Below are 24,597 nucleotides of genomic sequence, written 5' to 3' on the forward strand. Positions count from 1 at the left end.
AAGGAACTAAGGATAACTCAGGGCTTATAAACAGAGGTAAAAAGAGGCAATTAGAGTATAAACAGAACAGGTGTGGGGAACTATTTAACAACCAACTAGACTAATTAGTGAACTAAGGCAAATAATTTATTAGTGACATGCACTGACTGTGTCACGATACAGAAGGAGACAACACAAGTAACTCAAGTTCCCTTTCGTGGTCACTACGAGTTACGTTGTGACGACGAATGGGGTTTCGCTTAGAAAGCCTCTCATCTTCGAGAAATAAAATGAGCCAATGGCAAGCAAATGCCATGGGTCTGCGGAATTTGCATAACGTAACTCCGCCCCACCTCGTGGGTATATAAGGAAGTACGCTGGCAACATGCAGATATGTGTTCGCCAAGTGTTTCACTTCACTCCACAAGCCATCCTGAGATTGACAATTCATCTCTACTCTCTTCGAGACGAGATTCTCTCTAGGTGTTGGTGTGACGGCGAGTTTCAGCGAGTGCACATTCCCTGCTGATCTGTGCAGTGATCTGCCAGTGTTTGTGTGTTCATCTCCCTGGTCGCTTAAACACTCTGCGGACACTTTTCCTCTCACAAAAGAGCTTGCGCGTGGCACGTCTTTTTAAAGATGTCTCGTCCGTGCACTTGTGGTTGCGGTCGACTAATCTCTCATTCTGATGGGCACAATCATATGGGCGTATATCATGTTAAGGCAGCGTTTGTGGATGACTCATGTTCTCACTGCGGGAACATGACCATCGCAACGCTTCGGTCGAGACTCAATGACCTTGTCAGAGGGAGAGTCCCCTCATCCACACCCCGATCTACCGTGAGAGGTCATACTTCGGCTGGTGGCCAGGGTGACCTGAGGGTGACGATGTGGACTAATACGGCCCACATCCCCCTCTCCAGAGTTGCAACCCGCGAGTGTTCCGATTGAGAGCACAGGACAGTCTTTGGAGGGTTTCGACTCTTTTGGCCCTCCAGATGACGAGACGATGTCAATCGCTGCATCACAAGGTGGGCAGGAGTCCTCAGCACAGAAAAATGAAGATTCGGCTGTGCTGCCGCCTTCAAGTGTGCCAGTCTGATCCCGAGCTGACGGCCATGCTTTCCCGGGCAGCCGCGGCCATTGGGTTAGAGTGGAGTCCTCCACCCTGCCCTGTGCGTTCGCGGCTGGATGATTAGTTTTTGGGTGCGGTCGCTGATCCCCATGCCTTTCTTCCCGGACGTGCATGAGGAGGTCACTAGGTCCTGGAAGACACCCTTGACACCCGATGCAATTGTGTCCGCAGAGCGCTTCCTCCCGTGGCAACCCAAAGCACCCCTCCAAAGCCTGTAGGTTTTCGTCTACTCTGGTGGCGAAATCCTATAGAGCCGTGGGGTAGGCAGCAGCCTCTCTGCATGCCATGGCCACTCTGCAGGTCTACCAGGCCCAGATGCTCAGGGACATACAGGACTAACCAGGGCTCTTTGATGAGCTGCGTGCCGCCACTGACCTCGCTCTCCGGGCGACAAAAATGACCGCACGCTCCCTGGGTCAGGTGATGTCCACATGTGTGGTCCAGGAGAGACACCTGTGGCTGTAGACACAGGCTGACACCTGTAGCAGGGCCACTCCTTCCCCCGGTGGAGGGCCAGGGTAGAATCTTTTGTTCTACACTCCCCGCTGCTCACCAAGCAGGATAATTCGGCGAGTGTTCATAAAATAGATGAATAAGCAGACTTAGATTAACTGGTAATAGTCTCTGTCCTTTGCAGGTGCTGTGAGGGTTACGGCGGATCAAACCGGTGGATCAGAAGACAAGAAGACGAAGGACGATGACGGACAGGAATCTCAACAGGTAGTTCAGGTAAGCTGTACCGGTGGAGACAACACTGTCTTTCCATAAGGATTGACGAGACCAGACATCGGTACTGTGTGGAGTGCAGGCTTTTGTAGAGAGGTGCTAATGAGAGTAATAGATGGCAGGTGCAGGTGATTGTGGAGTGTGTGCAGTTGGAGAGCAGGAAGGATTCTGGGAAGTGTAGTGCTGAGAGTAACTGAGCTGGTGATTGTGACAGTACATTCCCCACCTGGAAAACATGAACTTGCACAAAATGGATTCCAGCTGGGGTGGGAGGGTGTTTGTCCTGGAGCTGTGTCAGGTGACAGCCAGGTAACTATGGATATCTCCAGGATGGCACTGGCAACCCAGGGAGGCGCTGGCAGCTCAAGGCATGGCGGTGGAGATACTGTAGCTCAGGGGCCCATGGCGGTGCAGGTAGTTTAGGAAGCCATGGCGGTGCAGATAGCTCAGGGGCCCATGAGTATGAAACAGGTGTCAAATAAATCAACTAAAGGTGTTTTCATCGGCCGCCGTGGCCATGACGAGGAGACTGGTGAAGGTCACCGTGACCGTGACGAAGGAGCAGGGAGAACAGAAGGTCAGATAATTTGTTTTATCAGTGCTATCCGGGCTGAGTTCTGGTGCGTGAGCGGGCTCCTAGGTGTGCTCTGGGATGAGTCCAAGCTCAGGGCTGAACTCTTGAGCGAGCACTGCGCTTGAGCTCTGGGACTGAGACAAACACTGGGCTGAGCTCTGAGGAAGGTGCGGGCTCTGAGGCGGAAGCAGGGATAGCGCTGAGTTCAGGGACTGGGCCGAACTCAGGGATTGGAGCCATCACTGGACGACAGTCAGGGGCTGGAGCCATCACTGGACAACAGTCAGAGGCTGGACGCTTTCACTGGACGACAGTGAGGGACTGGAGCCTTCACTGGACGACAGTCAGGGACTTGAGCCTTCACTGGATGACAGTCAGAGACTGGAGCATTTACTGAACGACAGTCAGGGACTCGAACCATCCCTGGTCTTTGGGCAGGGACTGGAGCTATCCCCGGAGTCTGGACAGCAACTGGAGCCATCACCGGACTCTGGACAGAGAATGGAACCATCACCGGACTCTGGACAATGACTGGAGCCACCACCGGACTCTGGACAGGGACTGCTTGCATGACAGGTGTGAGGTGGAGCTGGACGATGGTTATTGTGTCTTCCTCCACTCTGCCAACGAGGAACGAGGACCCATCTATCCATAGCACGAAGTTGATGTAATTCTCCAGCCTCCAGGATAGGTCTCCTTTGTGGCATCACAAAGCGAGTCTCTTCGTCCAGCCTACACCAAAATCCTCCATCAGGGTGAGGTCACTGCAGGTGGCTCGGTGGCTGATGTCAACAAACTCCTTTACATATTCCTCCAGGCGTCTGCCACTGGTGGATCAGAAGACAAGAAGACAAAGGACAATGATGGGCAGGAATCTCAACATGTGAGTAGTTCAGGTAATAGACAGGTGATTGTGGGGTGTATGCAGTTGGTGACCAGGAAGGATTCTGGGAAGTGTAGTGCTGAGAGTAACTGAGTTGGTGTTTGTGACAGACTAGTCTCGCGTAGCCAGACCTTCAGACTGACGGCAGACGGTCTGGACTCTATAGTAGTTTTTCTTGGCCAAGGACCGCCCAAGTGTAACGCAACCAATCACAGTTTGTTTTGTTCCGCGTCATGTTTAGGGGCGTGCCAATATAATCTCCATGTCCCTACAATAACAGACCGGCGTGCATCTAATAAATGACTCATTCAAGAACGTTGTACAAGTTTACTGCAACAATGGAGCCGCGAACTTCACATACTTTTGAAACTCCAGCATTTAGTTGATCCTGGTAAGCCCTTATTGTCACAGTTGTAAACACAATGGCTTTCTTCTTCCACGAGGGGTTTTGGCATCATGGCATTTGTTTCCAGGAGGACCGATAAAGAATGCGACACGCTCGTCTCCCGGACATCCTGTAAAATTCAACCAATCAGATCGCGACTTCGAAACTCCTGAAGTGTTTTTAGAAAAGTGTGCCATATGCAGGCCCGTCGCGACAAGGCAAGCAAACCAAGCAATTGCTTGGGGCCCCGAGCTGGCCTGGGGCCCCAAGACAACGACTGGTTAAGAATAAAATGCAACGACAAACTGTGTGAGCGCCCCTTTGATAGTCAATGCAGTAAAGTGCAATGACACTGTTATCGGAATCCCCCTCAAGGGGGCCCCTCTCAGTAGTCGCTGACAGTAGCCAGCCAACCACGTGATCTCTGCTGCCGGCAAAATACAAAAACTCCTCGGCAGTCATCATGAAGCGGAATTATGCTTCAGGAAGCCAGAAAAGAATGAAGAGAAAGGAAGAGGAGGATAAGAAAAAACAAGATAGTGGTAAGTAGGGGTGTAACGATACACGTATTCGTATTGAACCGTTCGGTACGAGGCTTTCGGTTCGGTTTTCGGTACGCATTTTCAAATCGAACGGTTCGTTGGACCATTTTTCCTGCCGACCAAAATTTCGTCATTTCAAATGTAGGCGCGTTGCGCGTGGCAAGCGCGCTCATAATGTAGAGACGCCGGCACGACCACAACATTGCCCAACATCATGGCAAACGTTATGCAAGCGGAACGAAACTGCTCGTTATTGTGTGGTTGACGGACCGTTTATCAGTTTGGACCAAAGCAGCGCGAGCCGATCTTGATCAAGCGACACTGTTACACAGAGCTAATAAGAGATCCAGTAAAGAAAGCATTTGAATTCGCCACAGAAGTAATAACATCGCTGCGAGATCTAGTGAGAAACATTCACATAGTTTGGCAGGAATAGTAGGCTATAATGCCTTCAAGTAACATTACGTCGGTTTTATTTTGACATTATGAATACAATGCCCTCAAATGTTAATCTGAACTAAAATAAACATTTGTTTATAACTAGGCTACTACAATATTACATTTCATTTTTTCCAAGGAGCTGTTTTGTTTTATATGCTCCTAAGAAGAGTCAATTATAGCTCCAGAATTGCTCAATATCATATTTTATGATGTTAGTTTTAATTAAAAAAAGAAGAAAAATAAATAAATCAAGGAAATTTCTCTGGCATTTCTTTCTTTTTGCTGTATCGAAAACGTACCAAACCGTAACACAAGTGTATCGTATTGAACCGAACCGTGAATTTTGTTACACCGCTAGTGGTAAGTGATAAATTACTCTGGATAAAATAGCTCCACTTGTCTTGTAGCCTACAAATAGTGTAATTTTGCAGCAGGTAGGCTAGAAAAAATATGTTTATGTTAGCTACCTGCCTGACGGCAAATGCTGCTTGTAACAAACAGTAACAAACAGTTAGTGCAACTTTTTTTTCGAACGGACGGAATATGGTTACATATATGTTTTTTATTGGGGGGGCCTCCATGTCCATTTTGCTTGGGGACCCCAAATTCCTTCAAACAGCCCTGGCCATATGCATCTGACGTTCACCCAACGGTCCATGGGCGTGACGTCTGAAGCTGAGACTAGTGACAGACTGGCTGTTGTCATGTTTATTTTTACGGAAATTTTATCGAGATTTCGATATGATATTGTTTATCACCCAGCCCTATTCAGACAATTTTATTTCACTCTCAAAATAATCAAAGATTCCCATAAATTCAAACTGCAGAACACACAACAAAACGAACATATATTATACATGGTTTTGTAAGCTCACCGTAAATTACACAAGTACTGTAGCCTACATTTCCTGTGACAGCTATAATTTAATGCACAGATAAATGCACAGCTGTTCACATTTGTACTCTGCATCGAAAATATATATCAACGCACTGTCGCAGCATTAATAACTTTTGGTTGCAAAATAAAATTTTGCTGCGTTTTTATAAGCCATTTGATCGGTAATATTGGTAAAACAATGTTGATGATTCTCGTTTGTGTCAAAGACTCAAAATGTATTTATGAGAGCTTACTGTATGTGATGCAGAAACTCTTATCAAGCAAAAACAAACACTCATTTCTAATCCATAAATGCATTTCTGTCAGGGTTCTGTCACCTCTGTTTGGTTTATATCTGGTTTGGTGACAGAGCTCTGACATTCCCGGTTTGTCATGTGTTTGTGTTTAGTCTGGTTTGTTGTGAGCACATGGCTTGTCTTGTATTCCTTGTGCCACGTGCTCTCTTGTCAATTGTCTGGCCCCTCCCATCTTGTTACCTGATTATTGATTCATTTGCCCCACCTGCCTTGTTCGTTACCTTCTTTTGTTTGCTTCCTATTTAGTCTCCCTGTGTTTGCAGTCCTGTGCTGCGTTCCAGTCCACTTTTAGACACGCACTTGCGAACTTCCCTAAGCACTTCCCCTCGGGGGAATCCCTGCCGCCATTTTGAAGTGCGTTCCACTTCGTTAAGTGGATGAGGGAAGTTTATATGGACAGACCCTCGTTCCCTCGATTTTGACCGAGGGAGCGAGTCTACTTCAAATGTACACTTCAGGCACCTATATGTCCCACAATGCAGTACGATTGTGACGTCACCACATATCTTGTCAAATCACCAGCACAACAAACAACTCTATGATATATTAATTATATCTTTTTTTAATTTAAAACAACCCAAACACACATATATACATTTGGATGCTGCATTAAACAAATTCTTAAAGGGAATTTTTTTAAAAATATTAAATCAACTCCATAGCTGATTCCAAGTGATCTAGGGCTTAGGACGTTCCAGTTCAGCCCATTGCAGTTTCCGGCAGTAGTGGGCACTCGTGCAACGTAAGCAATGACGTACATCCGAGTGAACGAGACGGAGGGAAGTTAGCGAGTGAAGGGCATGACAATTTTGGACTGGAACGCAGCACAGTGCTGGTTCGTTGTCTAAGTTCCCCTGTGTTTCCTGTTCCTGCCGATGCCTGTCCTGTTTTCCCCCATGGGGAGTTTTTGTTTGTAGTGTTGTTTTATTTCTTATGTTAATAAACACCCATTTGTTTCTGCACTTGAGTCCTCGCTCCTTTCACCAACCCAGTCCGTGACAATTTCTCACTTAATGTATGCGATCTTACAGTTTGAAGGACGTCATAGGAAATCATGCTGTCGTGAATAATTAAGTGAAGAATCTTCTCATAGGATAAGGACACAAAGTCTCATGAATAATTATGAGTCATCAATGTACTATGGTACAAGAAAACCAATGTAGACATGAAGACGAATTAAACTCGGATGATAAAAATAGTGCCCAAAAAAAAAAAAAGCTTAAAATAGACTAGTTTTCTCCTGCAATTAAAATTAATGAATGGTAACAGTGTCTTATATGATGCTCAACACGCATACAACTTAGTTTAATTTAGTTTAGGGTTTCATGACCCTTTGATATTTCATGAACAGATATTAAAAGAATAAAACATTTAGGTTAAGGAAGTTAAGATCAATTGTTAACATTTGTGGCATTATGTTGATTACCACAAAAACATTTTTAATCATCCTTCCTTTTCTACAAAAAATTTTTTGTCATTTAAATATGGTTATAGTGTATTTTAATTGTATGTTATTTATAGCATATTTGTAATTACACATTTGTAATAAAGTTGTAATTAAGTTGCAAATTTGGACATTTAAAATATAAAGTAAAACGTTTAATTTAACATTATTAAAAAGTGCACTGAAGTGCATTCATGTCATGAAAGTGGACTCTAAGTACATTTTTGGGTCCGATATTCCTTTAAGGCTTCTAGCAGTACTGTTGTGTGGTGCAAAGCAACAAAAAACACAAGTGTGTAAGACTCAAAGACAATTTAAATATTTCTCACCCAAAGCAGTTGACACTGTCTAATCTAACAAATCAACTCCTTGCAGTAATCACAGCATTCCTTGATTGCTGCATAATGAAAGATTAAAAAGCCTTTGAACGGGATGAAGCTGCTATATCTAATAGACAGTGCAATTTGGAAACCCACTGTAATATCTAAGATCCGAGTCAACAAATGGTCTACTTTAATCAAAAGCTATGTTGTTGTCTTGATTGAGTTGTAAATTTCCCCCTTAAATAGCTAAAAGCTACTTCAGCATTATGCTGACAGATTCATCGTACCAAAGAGAAGCCAGATTTTCATGTATGGGTCACTGTTCTCTAAGGTGGAAAACTGAAACAGTTTGACATTAGAACACAATCCCCAATGACACTGCACAAAAACACAAAAAAAAATGTTTTTCAAGGGGTCCTATTAAGCTTTTTTACATTTTCAACTTTCTATAGAGTGTAATGTTGTTATTCTCTATATCAGTGCGCACCGTTTCTGAACTCCCTGAAACGCCTCCATTGTAGTCTTGATTTTTCTTCACGTCATAATATTCCTCATTTAAATAATTTCCACCCAAGGCAAACGCAAAAAAGCGGCAAGGCCGCTTTATTTAAGTTAGTAGTGTGTTGAAACTCGCATTTGTAAGTGGTGTGACATTTTCCAAACACGCTCAAAGCAGATGACCAATCACAACACACTGGTCCAGCGGACCAATCAGAGCACATTGTGCTTTTCGGAAGGATGGGCTTCATAGAGACAGGAACTAAACAGAACTTTTCTGACAGACTGGGAAGAGAGCAGCTGCAACAATATGTGAAAAATAAGGTGTTTTTTTTTAACATTCAAGCATGAAAACCTGTTCTAGAAGAGCCCAAAAAGAAAATCAGTAAAAAAATAAAAGTAGGTAAATAGGTTTATAATGCATTTCGTTTTAGCATGTTAAAGTTTAGTAAAATAAACTAGTTTGTTCAAATCTCTATATCTGTCTTAGCAAGCACATTATTTTAATACAGGATGTACAGGGAACTTCTGAGAAGGGCCAGTGTGACATTCATTTGTTAAAACCTTGTCCTCTCCTCCGGTAACTTGATCTTTAAGGGGCTTTGTATTGAATTAACCAGCTTCAGGACTCCTCACATGGACTACACGGCTTTATCTCCCCAGACTCACGTGACTAAACCCTTACATGAAACACTCTGATCATGCTCCTCCTTCACTCTGTTCCGAATGATCTTGAGTTTAAACAGCTAAGTGATTCAATTCAAGGACATCATTAAACCAGCAGCTTCTAACTCCGTAAGCATGTGCACTTGAGTGTCATTGCTTTAATGCACACCTCTAACAGCACAAGCCCGAGCAGGCCTCTCATCTAATCACTGCTAACATGCTGTCTGCTGGGATATTCACAAGTATTTTTAAAGCTCTGATTGGAGTCTCCACAGATACCAGCACCTCATCGGCTCACTTTAAACATTTCCCTTGAGAATGGGGGGTGTCATACCTGGCAACAACGTCTATTATAAAGTTGCACTAGGTCAGTTTTTCATTCAAAATATACAATTGGCGATACAAAAGTGGTCTTGGACTTTATTATAATACTCATTGGTGTGAAAAAAGCATCACGTGAAATTACATGTATTTACTTAGGCCGTGAGTCTACCAAAGCATTTTTTCTTAAGGCCAGCATTTGTTTTCAATGGGAGTGCTGCGTATTTAAAAACACCAGTAGCGTGACAAGGCGCTGAAAGTCTATTTCACGCTTTGCGCTGCACGTTTGGTGTTTTTTTCTGGTCGCTGAGAGTTAAACGATGTTCAACTTTGGGTTAAACACAGCGCTCATCACTGTAACTTTTTACCCAGTCGTCCAATCACAGTGTTGGAGGGGTGGGATAAATATACATACTGCTTGTACAAAAACAACTGACAGCAAAAAGACAGAACAAAATCATTTAAAACAGAGGCCAGAGCTAGTATTTTACATTGTTTCCACATTTTTATATTCAGAAACAAACTATGAAATCAAATACTACAACTACTTGCATGAATATTTCATATCATAGCAACCAAATGCTATGAAATGGAATACTATACTAGTCATGTTAACTGGAGAAAAAAAGAAAAAAAACCCTGCTTGGCTGCCTGGCGTTTTCAGCTGGAAAAAAAATGCTTTGGTGGACACACAGCATTTCTAAAATAAGACTAAATTAAGTCATTTTTTTCAAAGGTCAGTGAAAAGCAGTGCTTAAACCTTCAGATGTTGTTCATCCACACCTGATTCAGCTATTTCTCACAAAAGTGATGATCTATCCATTCGGTCGTATCTGACTCTCAGGGACCTTATGGACAAGCATTCTCTATGCTGTTTTGATGGTTTAATTTCCATCTGATTTGATGGTGTCGAGCCAGCGTGTTTGTTGCCATCCCCTTCTTCTGATACTACTGACCATTCCCAACATTACTGGCTTTTCTAGCGAGTTTGCTCACATAATGTGGCCAAAGTCAGTCAGTTGCAGTGATTTCAGCTTCTAGTGACGTCCTTGGTTTTATTTGATCCAATACTTCAATATTTGTTTTCCTGGCTATCCATGGTATTTGTAACAATTTCCACCAGCTCCACATTTCGAATGCATCGATTTTCCTTCTATCTGCCTTTCTTAATGTCCAACTCTCACACCCAAAGACGAAGGTTCTGACTGATCTGCTTTTGGTACGTCATATCTTTGCTCTTCGCAATACCAGATCAATCAATCACCCTCTTGTAGAATAAAAACATCTGTATCTAGTATATTAATATGACCAGCTCATGTGGATGAACAACATTTTAATCATAAATCATAATCATAAATGATCATAATCATTTGTTAGTTTTTTTGTCATTTTCATTTCAGGGGTCAAAGTTTTTTACAGTTGGAAAAGGTTCACCTTTAAGGTGTGTATGGATGCAGGTGTGTTTGTGTGTGTTACCAATGTCTGCTGAGGAGTCTCTGTTTTCCCTGCTGGAGCTCAGTGCTGGTAGGAGGGGCTCCATGTTCATTATGAGCTGTTTATGACTGAGTGAAGTAAAGCTTCTGCTTTGCCCAAACTGAGATCTGAAACACCCACAGAAGCAGACACAGAAAGACAACATTTCATAAAACATAGTTTTCTAAATAAAAGAGTTTGATACTATACATGTCATATTCACAATACAAGGCATCATAACCAGACCAGGACTGCGTTTCCCAAGAGCATTGTAAGCCTAAGTAGATTGCCACCAATAGTCTCTACGATCAACTTAGCTCACGATGCTTTTGAGAAATGCAGGCAAGATCAATCAGAAATCAACATAGCCAACTAACAAATATTTTTTTTTTATTATTGCTCTTTTGCCATCACTTATTTCAAATATGACACTTTTGTGAGAAGTGTACTTAATTGTTTTAAATTTACACTTGTATGTATTTAAAATCTTAAAAGTATATTTTTAAAACTGTACTTGCAGATAGTATAATAGTATAATACTACTGAAATAAAAGACTACTTAAGTGTACTTAAAGAGAGAGTTCACTTTCACCACTGTTTTTAACACACTTGAGTACACTTTTAAAAGGTGCACTTTGTAATAATGTCAATTTAACAGTTTTAGTTTCAAATCATAAAAAATGTTTACATTTTAATTTACAATTAAAGTTAATATTTTAAATATACTAAATTGCAAGTTTATCATTACAAATGTATAATTACAAGTTTATTTAAAATTACTTATTAATTATTAAACACATGTTAATACAATTTCATTTAATTGCAAATAACATGCAATTAAATGTCCAAAAACATAACATTTAGTTTGAACACAAGTAATATTATTTCCATATTAAGTGCTAAATGTAAAAATAGGGGAAAAGAGTTCATTACATACATAAGTCTCAAAAACACAGTATCCAAAATATAATTTGTTTAATTGTGAGGGTCAGTGTGAGGATGGAAAATGGTCAAAGAATGCTTAAATGGATTATACAGTAAGTGAACCCCCCCCCCCCCCCCCCCCCAAAAAAAAAAAAAACCTAAGTGTATATTATGACCCTTTAAAACCATATAAAGAGCCCGATCCCCACAACCTTCTAACCCACAAGCAGTATGTCTGAGTGAAGTGCCATCTAGATACAGTAAGAAAAGTGGTGGTAAGATATATTGAAAATTGATGCTGACCTGTGTACAACAGGAGGTTCTCTCTGAATCTTCGAACTGGCTTCAATCACTTCTTTAGCCACCCGACCACTGGAATCAAACCAGAAACAATCATTTGATCCACTTAAATAATGTGAAATAAAATGACACATAAGTAAAATGAAAATAGTCATATTAGCATGCCTGACATATGATTTACTCTTATCAGGCCAAATCATCTCACCTGTAGCGAAATCGGCTTCCCTTGAAAAATATACTGCTGCTGGACACAGTCTTTATCTGACTTGACTTTGCACATCTAAATCACATAAATCAGAGAAATGCAATAACATTTAGTTATGACTGAAATTGCGTTGCTTATACTGTATAAACTCGAAATTGTGAGAAAAAAAAGTCAGAATTGTGAGATAAAAAGTCACAAAGTATGTGTTTATTATCTTCTACTTCACATCAGGTGTTCTCCTTAAGCTGAGACCTTTATACTGTCTTAAAACCTATTTTTGTAGTTTGGCCTTTGCGTTAGAGCAATGAAAATGGTGTTAATGCATCTTATTGAATGTATGAATGTGGTGTGAAAGTATGTATTATGTTTGGTAACACTTTATTTGATAGTCCACTTTAGACATTCTACTAGCTATAAATAACTTTGCAACATGTCAACTAACTCTCATTAGAGTATTAGTAGACTGTCTGCTTAATTTCTGCTAACACTTTATTTTGATGCTCCTCAACAGACGTTCTACTGACTATAAGTAACATTGCAACTACATGTTAACATATTGTTCTAACCAAAACCTAACAGTCTACTAATACTCTAATGAAAGTTAGTTGAAATGTTGTAGCAAATTAACGAGAGTTAGCGGACATGTTGTTGCAGTTACTATAGTTAGCAGAATGTCTAAAGTGGACTATTGATATAAAATGTAACCTTATTTTTAAATTGTAAAGCACTTTATTTTTAAATAAACACTGTTTTTAAATGTAGGCCTACTTTAGAAATAAATGTGTATTGCATTTTATTGTAATGTGTGTATCTTTGTAACCAGCTTTGTATCTTACATTGCATGTCCTGTAAGCAGGACCATATGGAGTCTGTGCCTGCTGTTTCTTCCAGCTAACAGACTGCAGTATTCTCATTTCCATTTAACAGTTTTTGCTATATATAAATCCATTCAGCATAATTCAGCAGATTTTCATATTTAATCAGTGTAGAAAGTGTACTGATACTGTGTGGCCTGCTCAGGAGAGCAGTTTGTCATTGATTGACTGATGTGTGTGTTGTTAATATGAAGACAGGGATAACTGCCAGTGTCCTGGTTTGATATGTGCAGGCCTGCTGTCATTAAAGCTCTTAATTAAAGGGCTTTCTACAGTAATGTGACACCACTCACACATAGTAACCAGAGACAGAGAAAGAGACAGAGGCACTTATATCAGGGTCATTCTCAGGAAGCGGCGCCATTCGTGTGCTGTGTTTGTCCTCATGACCTCATACTGATATAATCACCAGGATCTAGAACTTAGTCACATTATATGCAAAATCTATTTTCAAAAATGTATATTTATAGGTTTCATTGAATTGTAACTCATGATTTCACAATGTATTTTTTTTCTAAAATGCTTTATGCACTTTCTGTTCAACACTGTTATCTTGTGACATTCTTTAAAAAAGTGAAAAAGTGAAATAATGAAAAACAAACCAAGGTAAGTTTAAATTACATTCCACATTTCATTAAGTAACTTACATTGTCACAGTAGTCCATCAAAGTGAAAAGATTTTTTTCTAAAAATATCACTATAATAATAACTGTAAATTATGTGGTGTACTATATCAGACATTTCTTTCACTGATCAAAAAACTCCCAAAGATTTTGTATTTTAACAGGGTTGGCACAAAAAAAGAGAAAAGTCATGGGTTAATACACACATACATACATTTAATTATTTTAGCATTACATTAGTAATATTTTCTGAAATTGAACCATACACCACTGTTCCAAAGTTTGTACGATTTTTAAATGTTTTTAAAAGTCTCTTATGCTACAGTAAAACCAGTAATATTGTAAAAAAAAAAAAGAAAAAAAAATGCTATTTAAAATAACTGTTTTAATTATCAATTTTATATTATCAGTTTTGAAATTGAAAGTTATGCTGCTTAATATTTTAATCGAAACCATTTTTTTCCAGGATTGTTTATTGAACAGAAAGTAAAAAATAAAATAAAAAACCTTTGAATGGTGCTGTATAAAAACACCAAACCACAAGCAAATGCTAGAGAGACACACATACGAAGTGTGAAGAAGAGAGAGAGAGTGAGTAAGAGAGAGAGAGAGAGAAAGAGTGAGAGAGAGAGAGATAAAAGGATGGCTCTCACTTGTAAAATGCCTGATTTTCCACAGCACATTTCCACAGATGTTTACAGGCTGCTGGTGTGGAGGTGTGGAATGTCAGAACCAGTTTCTTCTGCAGAGAGATGAAAGGACAGAATGAATAACTGAAGCGTGGAATCTTAGCAAAGGTGACAACAATCAACTTAAGTGAACAGGGGGGTAAAAGGACATAAAAAGATCTATAAATTACAGGAGATGGAATCTGAGCACAATGTCATAAATAATGAGAGCTGAACAAAATGCTGACCCAAATCTGTGTGCATATTAGAGAGAGTGATGGCCGTTGAGTGCAGGACGGCTTTACCGGGAAGAGTGCAGGGAACATGAGAGTGTGGATCAATAGAACACGTCATAACGGCACAGTCGGTTAACTGGTTAGCAGTACATTGACTGGAACGAACACAATGTACATTACAATTATTAACCTTCATTTACATTGCAGATACTGCAATATGTTTTACAAGGACATATATTAGTGTAATAAAGGAGTAAATCACAAGGAGCTGTGCATCACCATGATTTTACAAAGATTGTGCGTTAGTCACAACAAATAATGAAAGTCTCCAATGACCAATAAATAATTATATTTATTATGATTAATAATCACAATAAACAATTCTCATAAGTAATATAGCTGCGAGCAGCAATTATCGGGGTTCAAGCACTTTAAGGCCTTAAACCATTGTTCTAACGAACATTCGCAAACAGCATCGCACAGTTGTGTAATTGGAACGACAGATCTCGACCTGTGGTTAGAAGCATAGTTTCTAATTTGCATGACATGTGGACTTAATAAATCCTTCTCTTGAGCAAAATAAGCAAGCTGACATTCAGTACAACCTGTGTCTTTTATTTAGAATACATACAAATGTCATTTACATCTTTTAGTTTGTCAAGAGATTTAAAGCACTGTTTTTGAAGAGTGCGCATGTGCGAACGTACTCTACTATGTAAGAACGAGCCTATGATTGAATCTGGAAATAAAACAAAATAACTGAGAAAAATGAGAAATAGCCCTCAAATGCCATGTCTGTAATTTATAGCAAAACATCTAGCGTTAATTCGATCTCAAACAGATTCATTAAAAGAAGTTATTACTCCATCACGTGCGTGACGTCATAAACCAACGTGGCTGAACGACCACTTTGCGACAATACGGTTTCGGGAAACAGTCGTGACTAGCTAGTTGATTTCTTCAACGATGCATCATTCTATGGTAGTTAAGCAGCGAGTTAGGTCGTTGTTCGGGAAACGCACCCCAGTTCCATTGACAGCGGTGGTCCTAGAGTCAAAGTTGCTCTGAATGAGTTCTACCATATGGTATGAATGTCAAGGGTATGTGTGAAAAACCGTATGATATGTAATCCTTTACGCATGTCAAAAAAGCGAAATGAATGTCCTTGAAGACAATGGTGGCACCTTAGACAAAGACACCGCATGCCGGTTTTCAAGTCAATTGGACTGACTGTTGCATATAGACGTTTTTGTGTTTTTTTCCCCACTTTATAGCGCCACCAAGTGGCCAATCGCCGTGATTTTTTTCACGTGACAAACTTTTTTGCCCATAAACATGAGTACAGAGTCTTAAGAAATGATCTCATTCTGTTCAAGAGGGATAGACGTTTTAGTAAAAGAGGCCAAGGCTACTTCAAAATTTTGGCGTCCCGTCGCTGACGTCAATTGAAATTTTCACTTTTTTTTTTTCATAATTATTGACAATCAGACTCCAGAGAATATTTCTGCACTGGTTTGGTTCTGATCTGGGGAAAAACCTATGACTAGTTCGCAAAAATATGTTTTTCTGTAAAATCCAAAATACCCAAACATTTTACCAAGGTGACAATCGAATCAGAGACATTGTTTGTTAAGGATTCCAACGATACAAGACACTTGAGTTTGCGACAAATGGTGTAGGAGTTATGAGCCATTACATACTTTTGATCGTACGTCTTTGTTCCCTCCTCAGGGAACGAGGGTTTCCATACGTAACCGAGACGTTCCCCTTCGTCAGTTCACTATGACATACGTCATAACTGATGAACCAGCGATATCTACCAACACGCCACTGCTGCTGGCCCTTCCAGTGCTCCGCTTGAGACTCCTGGCCTGACCGCAGTGTTGGGCAGAAAGTAGGAGCTCTAAGCAGAGAAGGTCAGTCACTGCTGTTCTGCAAGACCCACTCAGTGTGACTTATTGGATAACGCTGGGAAAGCGTGCCCTTGGGGAAGGGGACGATGCGGACGCCACATCCTACCCCGGAGGGAGGCACAGTGACGGTACACATATGGACTTGCCAAGCAGGGTCTTATAACATATGGCAGTCTCTGGGGTGGTTCCAGCCTAGTTCTAGCGGGGAAAGAACACTAGCAGAGACGACAGAGCATCCGCAGAGGAGCTGATTGTGGAGGAATATATATATGGGGTCGTCGCAGGGACCGCTACATATGGACACCGAGCCTAGCACAGGTTCCACAATGCATACGCAATGCTCTGCAACGTCTGACTGCCGCAGAGGTGACGAAAGAACTCAACAGGGTTAGCCATTTTTGGGGAACACTACTGGAGCAATAGACGCACGGATCCGGCCCAGCGGGGCGGGAGTGGCGTTGCAAGCCAACACTAAGAACGGGTCCTTCGCGCTACTGGCCACTGGGGCAAGACAATAGCATCCATTATTCAGTGGGCTAACCTCTGGTTGCCTTTCCCTTCTGCTGGTCTCTGTAACATACAAGAGCTGGTCTGAGGTCCTAAAGTTTAGCGTTCTGTCCACGTATAACCGCAAGGAGCAGATGGGTCAGAGAAAAGCCAGGGCTGGGTCTGTCTCCTCCGAAGGCAGCGCTTGCAGGTTCACTACCTGGTTCCTGAAGGAAGTGGTAGGAACATTGGGTACGTATCCAGGCCGGGGTCTCAGGACAACGTGAGAGTTGGCTGGCCCGAATTCTAGGCACGATTCGTCAACTGAAAATGTTTGCAGGTCCTCTACCCTCTTGATGGAAGCCAGAGCAGTCAGGAGCACTGTCTTCAGTGACAGGATCTTTAACTGAGCTGACAGCAGTGGTTCAAAGGGAGGTCTCTGCCACCAGAGACAGGTCCCAAGAGGGTATAGAAGGGGGGCGAGGCGGATTCAGTCTCTTCGCTCGCCTCAGGAACCTGACGATCAGGTCATGCTTTCCCCAATGACTTACCTTCAACTGCATCGTGATGTGCGATGATAGCGGCAACATACACTTTGAGGGTGGAGGGAGACAGCCTTCACTCCAACCCATCTTGCAGGAAAGAAAGCACGACTCTGATCGACTTCCCACGACCCGGTGGGAAGAACACCATCCAATGAACAGGTTCCACTTCAGTGCATAGAGGCGCCTCAATGAGGGGGCTCTAGTGGAAGTGATGGTGTCTACCACCACCTGAGGTAGGTCACCTAGAACCTGCGCATCCCATCCAGGGACCAGGCATGGAGTTTCCAGAGGTCTGGACACGGGTGCCATAGAGTGCCCCTTTCTCCCGAAAGCAGGTCCTTCCTCAGAGGAATGGGCCAAGGAGGGGCTGTCGCGAGGAGCATGAGTTCTGGGAACCAGGTCCGGTTGGGCCAATACGGCGCAACTAACAAGACCTGCTCCTCGTCCTCCCTGACTTTGCACAGTGTCTGTGTGAGAGCCAGTGCCGAGGGCCCCCTCAGACACGGAGTAAAACAACTGGAAATGGGTCGAGTCCGGAGAGGCAACAGATCTTTCTGTGCGGCTCCGAAGAAGTCCCATATAGTCCCTCGTCGGCTGCACGATTGAGCGCGCCAGGGATGTGAATGGCACGAAGCAACCTCAGATGGCGGGTGAGTTGTGACATGCGGTGGGAGCGTAGGCCATCTTGACGGTTGATGTACACAATGGTCGCAGTGCTGTCCGTATGGACCAGTATGTGCTTGCCATGTAGCGGCCCAGCACAAGGCGTACTGTGGCTGCGGATGCCCCAGGTGCCTCTGAAAAAGCTTCAGTGGGACCACTGTCTTGCTCTTGATCTCACTCAGCAGTTCAACACCGACTGGACGCACTCCTCTGTGAGTCACGCTGTCTGGTTGACCGAGTCCAACTTCATTCCGAGAAAATAGATCCTCTGCATGGTGGGAGAGTTTGCTCTTTTCCCAGTTGACCTGAGTCAACAGGGCTGGGCAACAGGCTGAGCACCATGTCCCTGTGTTCGCACAACTGATCTCGAGACTGAGCCAGGATCAGCCAATCGTAGAGATAGTTGAGAATACGAACGGCGCATTCTCTGAGTGGAACAATGGCTGCCTCCACGACCTTCATAAAGACGCGGGGCGACAGGGACAGCCTGAAGGGTAGGACTTTGTACTGATATGCCTGTCCCTCGAACGCAAAGCGTAGGAACGGTCTGTGTCGATCGCTGCAAACCAATCTTGGGGACGGATGCATTCGAAAATGCGTTTCTGCATTAGCATCTTGAACGGGAGCTTGTGCAGGGCCCGATTCAAGGTTTGCAGGTCCCAGATTGGCCGTAACCCACCGCCTTTCTTGGGTACAATGAAGTAGGGACTGTAGAACCCTGTCTTCATATCGGCTGGAGCGACTGGCTTGATCGCATCCTTCGCCAGTAGAACATCGATCTCTGCCCGCAAGACAAGGGCATTGCAACTCCCCACAGAGGTGAAGTGGATGTCCCTGAACTTGGGTGGGTGCCGGGCGAACTGAATCGCATAGCCGAGTCTGATGGTATGGACGAGCCAGTGAGACGGGCTGGGAAGTGCTAGCCAGACTCCCAGACACCCTGCAAGTGGGACCAACGGGACCACAGATGTACCCGGGGTGGGGCAGCGAGGTGGAACACAGGGACTCGGCTCGGGAAGCACTGAGGTGGCCCGAAGCGGAGTCTGAGTGTGTCATGCAACACTTACCAGGTTCCAGGGTGGGGCAGAGGCACCCTCCGGCCGGGTGGCATCCCCGAACCATACACTGCTGCCCGCCGGCGATAGAGGGGGACGGGAGTGGCAAGGCATGGAAGCGTCGCTCAGTGCCATCCGCGCCCTCTTGAGACCCAGAGATAGAGAAGCTGCTCTTACTGAGAATTTGGGTACCGCTGACTGAGATGCCAGCGGCGGAACACACTTTGGCGATGTCTCGCACCTCTGCAAGGTTTAGCCCTGGGGCGCTTCTGGACCACCAGCGCTGACCGAGGGCCAGCGCTGTGACTTAAACCACGGTAAGTCACTATGCGCAGCTAAACCCCGGCTCAGAACTACCCTTGTGCATTGAGTGTTTTGGCCTTCCACAGACTTGTAGGGTGGCCATCACATGCAGGGAAGAGTCAGTCTGCAATTAGCAAAGCCGCCCCACCACCAAGGGTAGTGAGAGAGGAAAAACTTTTTCTGCAGATTTTGGCATGTTTGGCTTGCCATATTGGCGCCAATATGCATCCATACTGCCAAAGTTTTTCACACACAAAATCCGGGCAGGCACGAGGGTGGGGCAAGGCGATTATGCGTCTCTCTTTTGTAATACAGTTACTTAATAATAAATAATCAAGCATATAAATTTACATCAAAGGGTTTATTTTAGTTTTTGGCAGTTTAATGTTCCAAGGCTGATTATTAAAAAAAAATTTTTTTCTTTTTGTTATTTAAGGATTTCATTAAAACTGTCTTGGAGTGAATCATAAGTCTTAAGAATTCATACTGATTTGCAGCCCATGAAACATTTTCTATTATTATTAATATTGAAAACAGTTGCTGTTTAATATTTTTGTGAGAACCATGATAAATGTTTTCAGGATTCTTTGAATAGAAACTATGAATAGAAACTTCAAAAAGCAGCATTTATTTGAAAGAGAATAGAATGCAAAAGTCTCTTCTGTGACTTTTGATCAATTTAATGCATCCTTGTGGAATAAAAGTATTTTCTTTCAAAAGAAAATCTTATTGACCTCAAACATTTGAATGGTAGTTTACGCAATAGCTAATGAAAATGTGTTTCACATCATAAATGTTTCTATATTGTGTTTTATCCCCACTAGACTTCTGCATTAACTGCTCAGGAGGACATGAACTGGTTTGTAATGATAATTCTATGTTAGATGAATCATCATGCATGAGAGGACGAAAGCTACATCAGTGCTGTAATGAAAATGTATAGCGGTATTGGTTTTCTTCTGGATCGATATGCATCAGATTCCCGGTTCTCTAGTTAACATGATGAGATTACAGTGAAGTGAATGTGCTAATCTGGCAACCGAACTATGTGACACCCTGAGCCCATCAAATATATGTGCTGGATTATACGACCAGGTCTGAAGCGGAGGTGAATATGTATGTGTTAGGCCAGTGTGACAGAGATATTTATGAGGTCTGAAAAAGTGCTGTGAAAAACAGAACTGTCAGGAGAATAAGTTCCATTAACCCTACGCGTGTGTAATCTGATCCGGGGATCAATAGATGGAGTACTAAGCAGAACAGTGAATCCAGGCAGAAATCAATACAAACCACTTCCAGGCCGTTTAGCATCAAACTGCCGCCCCCTGCAATTCACTGCTGTACGCTCAGACTGAGCTTAGAGTCACGTCATAAAAACAAAACTAAATGTCAGAGCGCTCCCCCATCCTAAGCTCAGAGAGATCTGAATTTGACAGTCAACTACTCATTTGAGCTTAGAGCGGGAATCCTGCAGTAAACTAACTGTGATTACAAATGGTGTTCTCAAACTGGGGTTCACAGAGTACCCTCAGGTGGTATAGCACAAACAACCTAAAATTAACACTAAAAGATTATAAAAATACAAAATAGATTTGATTTAAATTGTTATTTTTTCATGTTTAATTTCTAATGGCTGATTAATTTTAATACATCTTTATAGATATATAAGTGTTAGGGGGTTATGTTGATTTGTCATGGACTCTTAGTTTGCTTTTTTTTGTTTCCTGTGTTTTTGTTCCTGTTTCCTTTTTTTTTCATATGTTTCCCGCCACTCATTTGTTACAATGGTTACCGATTATATTCACCTCCCCCGCCTTGTTATTTCCTTTTTATTTATTAAGCCATCAGTTTGATTCTAGTTTTGGTAACACTTTATTTTGATGGCTTCCACGTTAGACATTCTACTAACTATAAGTAACTTTATTTTCTGTTCTGTTCTGTTCTGTTATTTTCTGTTATTTTCTATTTTGTTATATCTTGTTATATTTCTAGAAATAAACTTTGTTGCATTATTTTCCTGTTATCTCTGTAAAGCTGCTTTGAAACTATCTGTATAACTATCTATATAAATAAATGTGACTTCATTTTGATGCTCCCCAAACAGACATTCTACTGACTATAAGCAACTTCAATGTCAACTTATTCCACTAACCCTAACCTAACAGTCTATTAATACTCTAATGAGAGTTAGTTGGCATGTAGTTGCAAAGTTGAAATAAAGTGTAACTAAAGCGTAATTCTAGTTTTCGTCCAGCATTGTCTTTGCCACTGTTTGTAAAGCTGTTGTGTTTGTTCCTATTATCCTGGGTTATCGTCTTTGTTTTGGTTTTTGATCAATACATTTAATAAACCTGTGATTATATCCACCTAGCCTGCACGTAACAATAAGACATGTGGATAGCCCACATTTTTACATTGCAATGAAAAACCTGTGTGAAGACAAAAAAAAAAAAAAAAAAAAAAAAATCTAAAATTACGAGAATAAAGAATGGTAATGCCATGTTGGTAGATTAGCACTTGTAGAATTTCCTTTTGTTGAAAGCCCAGATAAAAGTAAAAAGATATTATTTTGTTTAGATCCATGTGCAAGGCTGCAGGCAGTTCGACTTCACAAGCGCATTTCTTACACACACTCACACACACACACACACATAAAAAAAAATCCTACGGCAGACTGTATTCTCGTAATTTTGACTTTGAATTTGACTTTGACTTTTCTCAAAATATTACAACTTTATTCTCGAAATATTTCGACTTTATTCTCGTAATTTTTTGTAAAAAAACATTTGGGCGGGATTTTTTATTTTTTTTACGTTGTGGTTCAGGGCTTCCTAGAAAAGACTGGAAAATTATAAAAATAAAAACTTGTTAATTGATTCAGAAGTTACTTTCAGGGTTATGTTAGATTTTATTGTGTTTTCATTTATGTGCCTGTGTTTCTTGTGTTTCCTTGCAGTTTAGTCTTGTTAATACACATACCCTTGTTAGTTTCCTTGGTTTCTGATTATTACACCTGTGTCTCATGTAGTCCCATTGTTTGCATCTGTGTATATATACTTCCTGTTTTGTCAAGTCAAGTCACCTTTTTTTATAAAGTGCTTTATACAATACAGGGCCCGGTTCCCCTAAACGTTCTTATCACTAAGTAGTTCTTAACCTATTCCTTAACCTCTCTCTTAACGTTATGGCACGATTCCCGACACGTTCGTACGCTAAGTATATCTTCTTAAAGTCACACTTTCGTAAGGTTGGTCTGGACCACTCTTAGCTTTACCTTATCACTGTTGCAGGTCTATATGAATATAATTCTAAAGTTTTAATACACCCAGACAGTATTCAATTAGGCTAATTCAAGTGTTTTCATGCAAAGAATGAAATTGTCATTACACTGATTGTTGTTAGATTTTTAATTATATTATTATATATATTATATTGTTAATTTAATTAAAGAGCGCTTTTAAAGGCCAGTGAAAGCATAGGCTACTGTCAGTTAAGTCCTATTCGGATGCTAATAGTTTCTCATGGGCTCGTACGGTATTTTAAACATTTACAGGGGTGAGTCGGTGATTTTAGTGCCGTCCGAATCCATAATATCAGTGTTTTTCTCACCCAACCCACGTAAAAATCCCTGGCCAAATTAGTACCTACTGTTTTTTGACAAACAGGTCGTGTGGTAATTTAATTGCGTCTGAATCCACATCTCTGAGTTTACAAGAAGAGATTCAAAATCCACTGTTTAAACCCTTTTTGATCACTGCCGAGCACCGTACGTAAGATGTACACTTTTATTACTGAAATGCTGGAAAGTATTTCCAAGAACAGTATTTCATCGCAGCTCCACCTCAGCGAACAAAAATGGGAAAGAGAAGAAAGCACGTACAAATTTGAAATGGTTATTATGGCAGCAATATATGATACAATTTAAAAATATGTAGGCTAGGCTATTATAGGCTATTATAGTTTGGATTATTTTTTATAATATCCCATGAGTCCTAATAAATGCAATTTGAACTATTTCTGAAGTACTTCTTTTATAAAGAACACCGCTTTTTCACATAAACAGCCCCTGCACGAGAGAATAATTGATTCTCGAGCCATCGATATCAACCAATTCAGCAGCATCGCCACGGACAGCACCGGGTAACGTCGCACATAAGAAGGTAAATCTTAAGCAGCTTCCTAATGTATGGTTCGGGGAACACACTTAGGAACATAAACAACTGTGGTAAGAGGTAAGTGAGCGTTATCGGGGAACCGGGCCCTGATTGTTTCAAAGCAGCTTTACGGTGATAACAGGAAAATGATTCAATGATGCAAACAATTCATTTGGGCTGTACAGTAGATCTAAAAGAAAATAGTGTCATTGTTCAGCTGAGGTCAATTCAGTGTTGATTCAGTTAAGTTGTAAAGAACATCAATTGTAAAATTAGTTAGCAGTTCTGCAGAAAAACAGTAATGTCGTAATCCAGTTCAGTTCAGTTCTCATCCAATAGTATCGGTGCAGTCAAGTCAATAATATTGTTGAATATTAAGTGTCCCCAACTAAGCAAGCCAGAGGCGACAGTTAGGCTACACACATTAATAATTGATTAAAATGAAAAGGACCTTCCCAGACAGCAACACAGTGTCTGCCCACATCCGGGCCACATCCGGTACATGTGGATTCCAGGAGGAATCCAGGGCTTTTCAGAGATTCCAAATGTTTGGAGGTATTTTTGTAATAATACTCAGTAATTAAATGTATAATTACAGTCTAACAAAAACACCTTAAAATACCATAGTGTATACCAAAGTGTAACCATAAAAACTTATAATTTTGTAATTATAAATGTTAAACAATGCTAGGATGCTCTAGGTGGTTGTATAATATATAGTTCCTTTTCGTTCAGTCACTTTAGAGTTACGTCAGTGAATGACGAATGGAGTTTCGCTTAGAAGCCTATCACCTTCGAGCTTTAGAAAACAAGCCAATGGCATGGAAAATACCTTGGGTCTGCGGAATTTGCATGCCACGACTCCGCCCCACCGCGTGGGTATAAAAGGAGGAGCGGTGACAATCTGTAATCTTCACTCCTACAAGCCATTCTGAGTTCTTCACTCTTCGAGACGAGCTACTCTCCAGGTGTGACGGCGAATTCCAGCGAGTTAACATTGCCTGCTGATCTGTGCAGTGATCTGCCAGTCGTGTGCTTCTCCCTGGTCGCTTCAGCACTCTG

At 41.6% G+C, this 24,597-nt stretch overlaps 1 protein-coding gene across 4 annotated transcripts in view; it reads right to left on the reverse strand.

Moving 5' to 3' along the window:
- Positions 1-24,597, reverse strand: part of frmd3 (FERM domain containing 3) — a 77,101-nt gene that overhangs the window by 16,446 nt on the left and 36,058 nt on the right. For 2 of the 4 annotated variants that reach the window (XR_013823937.1, XM_079897720.1), the window contains exons 10-13: positions 14,166-14,251; positions 12,015-12,089; positions 11,813-11,881; positions 10,589-10,713 (exon numbers count right to left, since the gene is read on the reverse strand). Coding sequence is in view for 2 of the 4 variants with exons in the window: in XM_079897720.1 (XP_079753846.1) it covers positions 10,589-10,713; positions 11,813-11,881; positions 12,015-12,089; positions 14,166-14,251 (355 nt within the window). In the remaining 2 variants the exon portion in view is untranslated. Of the gene's footprint in view, positions 1-10,588; positions 10,714-11,812; positions 11,882-12,014; positions 12,090-14,165; positions 14,255-24,597 lie in introns of all 4 variants that reach the window. The other 2 variants (XR_013823938.1, XM_079897719.1) reach the window with 1 other exon arrangement.

This window comes from Squalius cephalus (genome assembly GCF_949319135.1).
Source record: "Squalius cephalus genome assembly, chromosome: 16".
Taxonomy (NCBI): Eukaryota; Metazoa; Chordata; class Actinopteri; order Cypriniformes; family Leuciscidae; genus Squalius; species Squalius cephalus.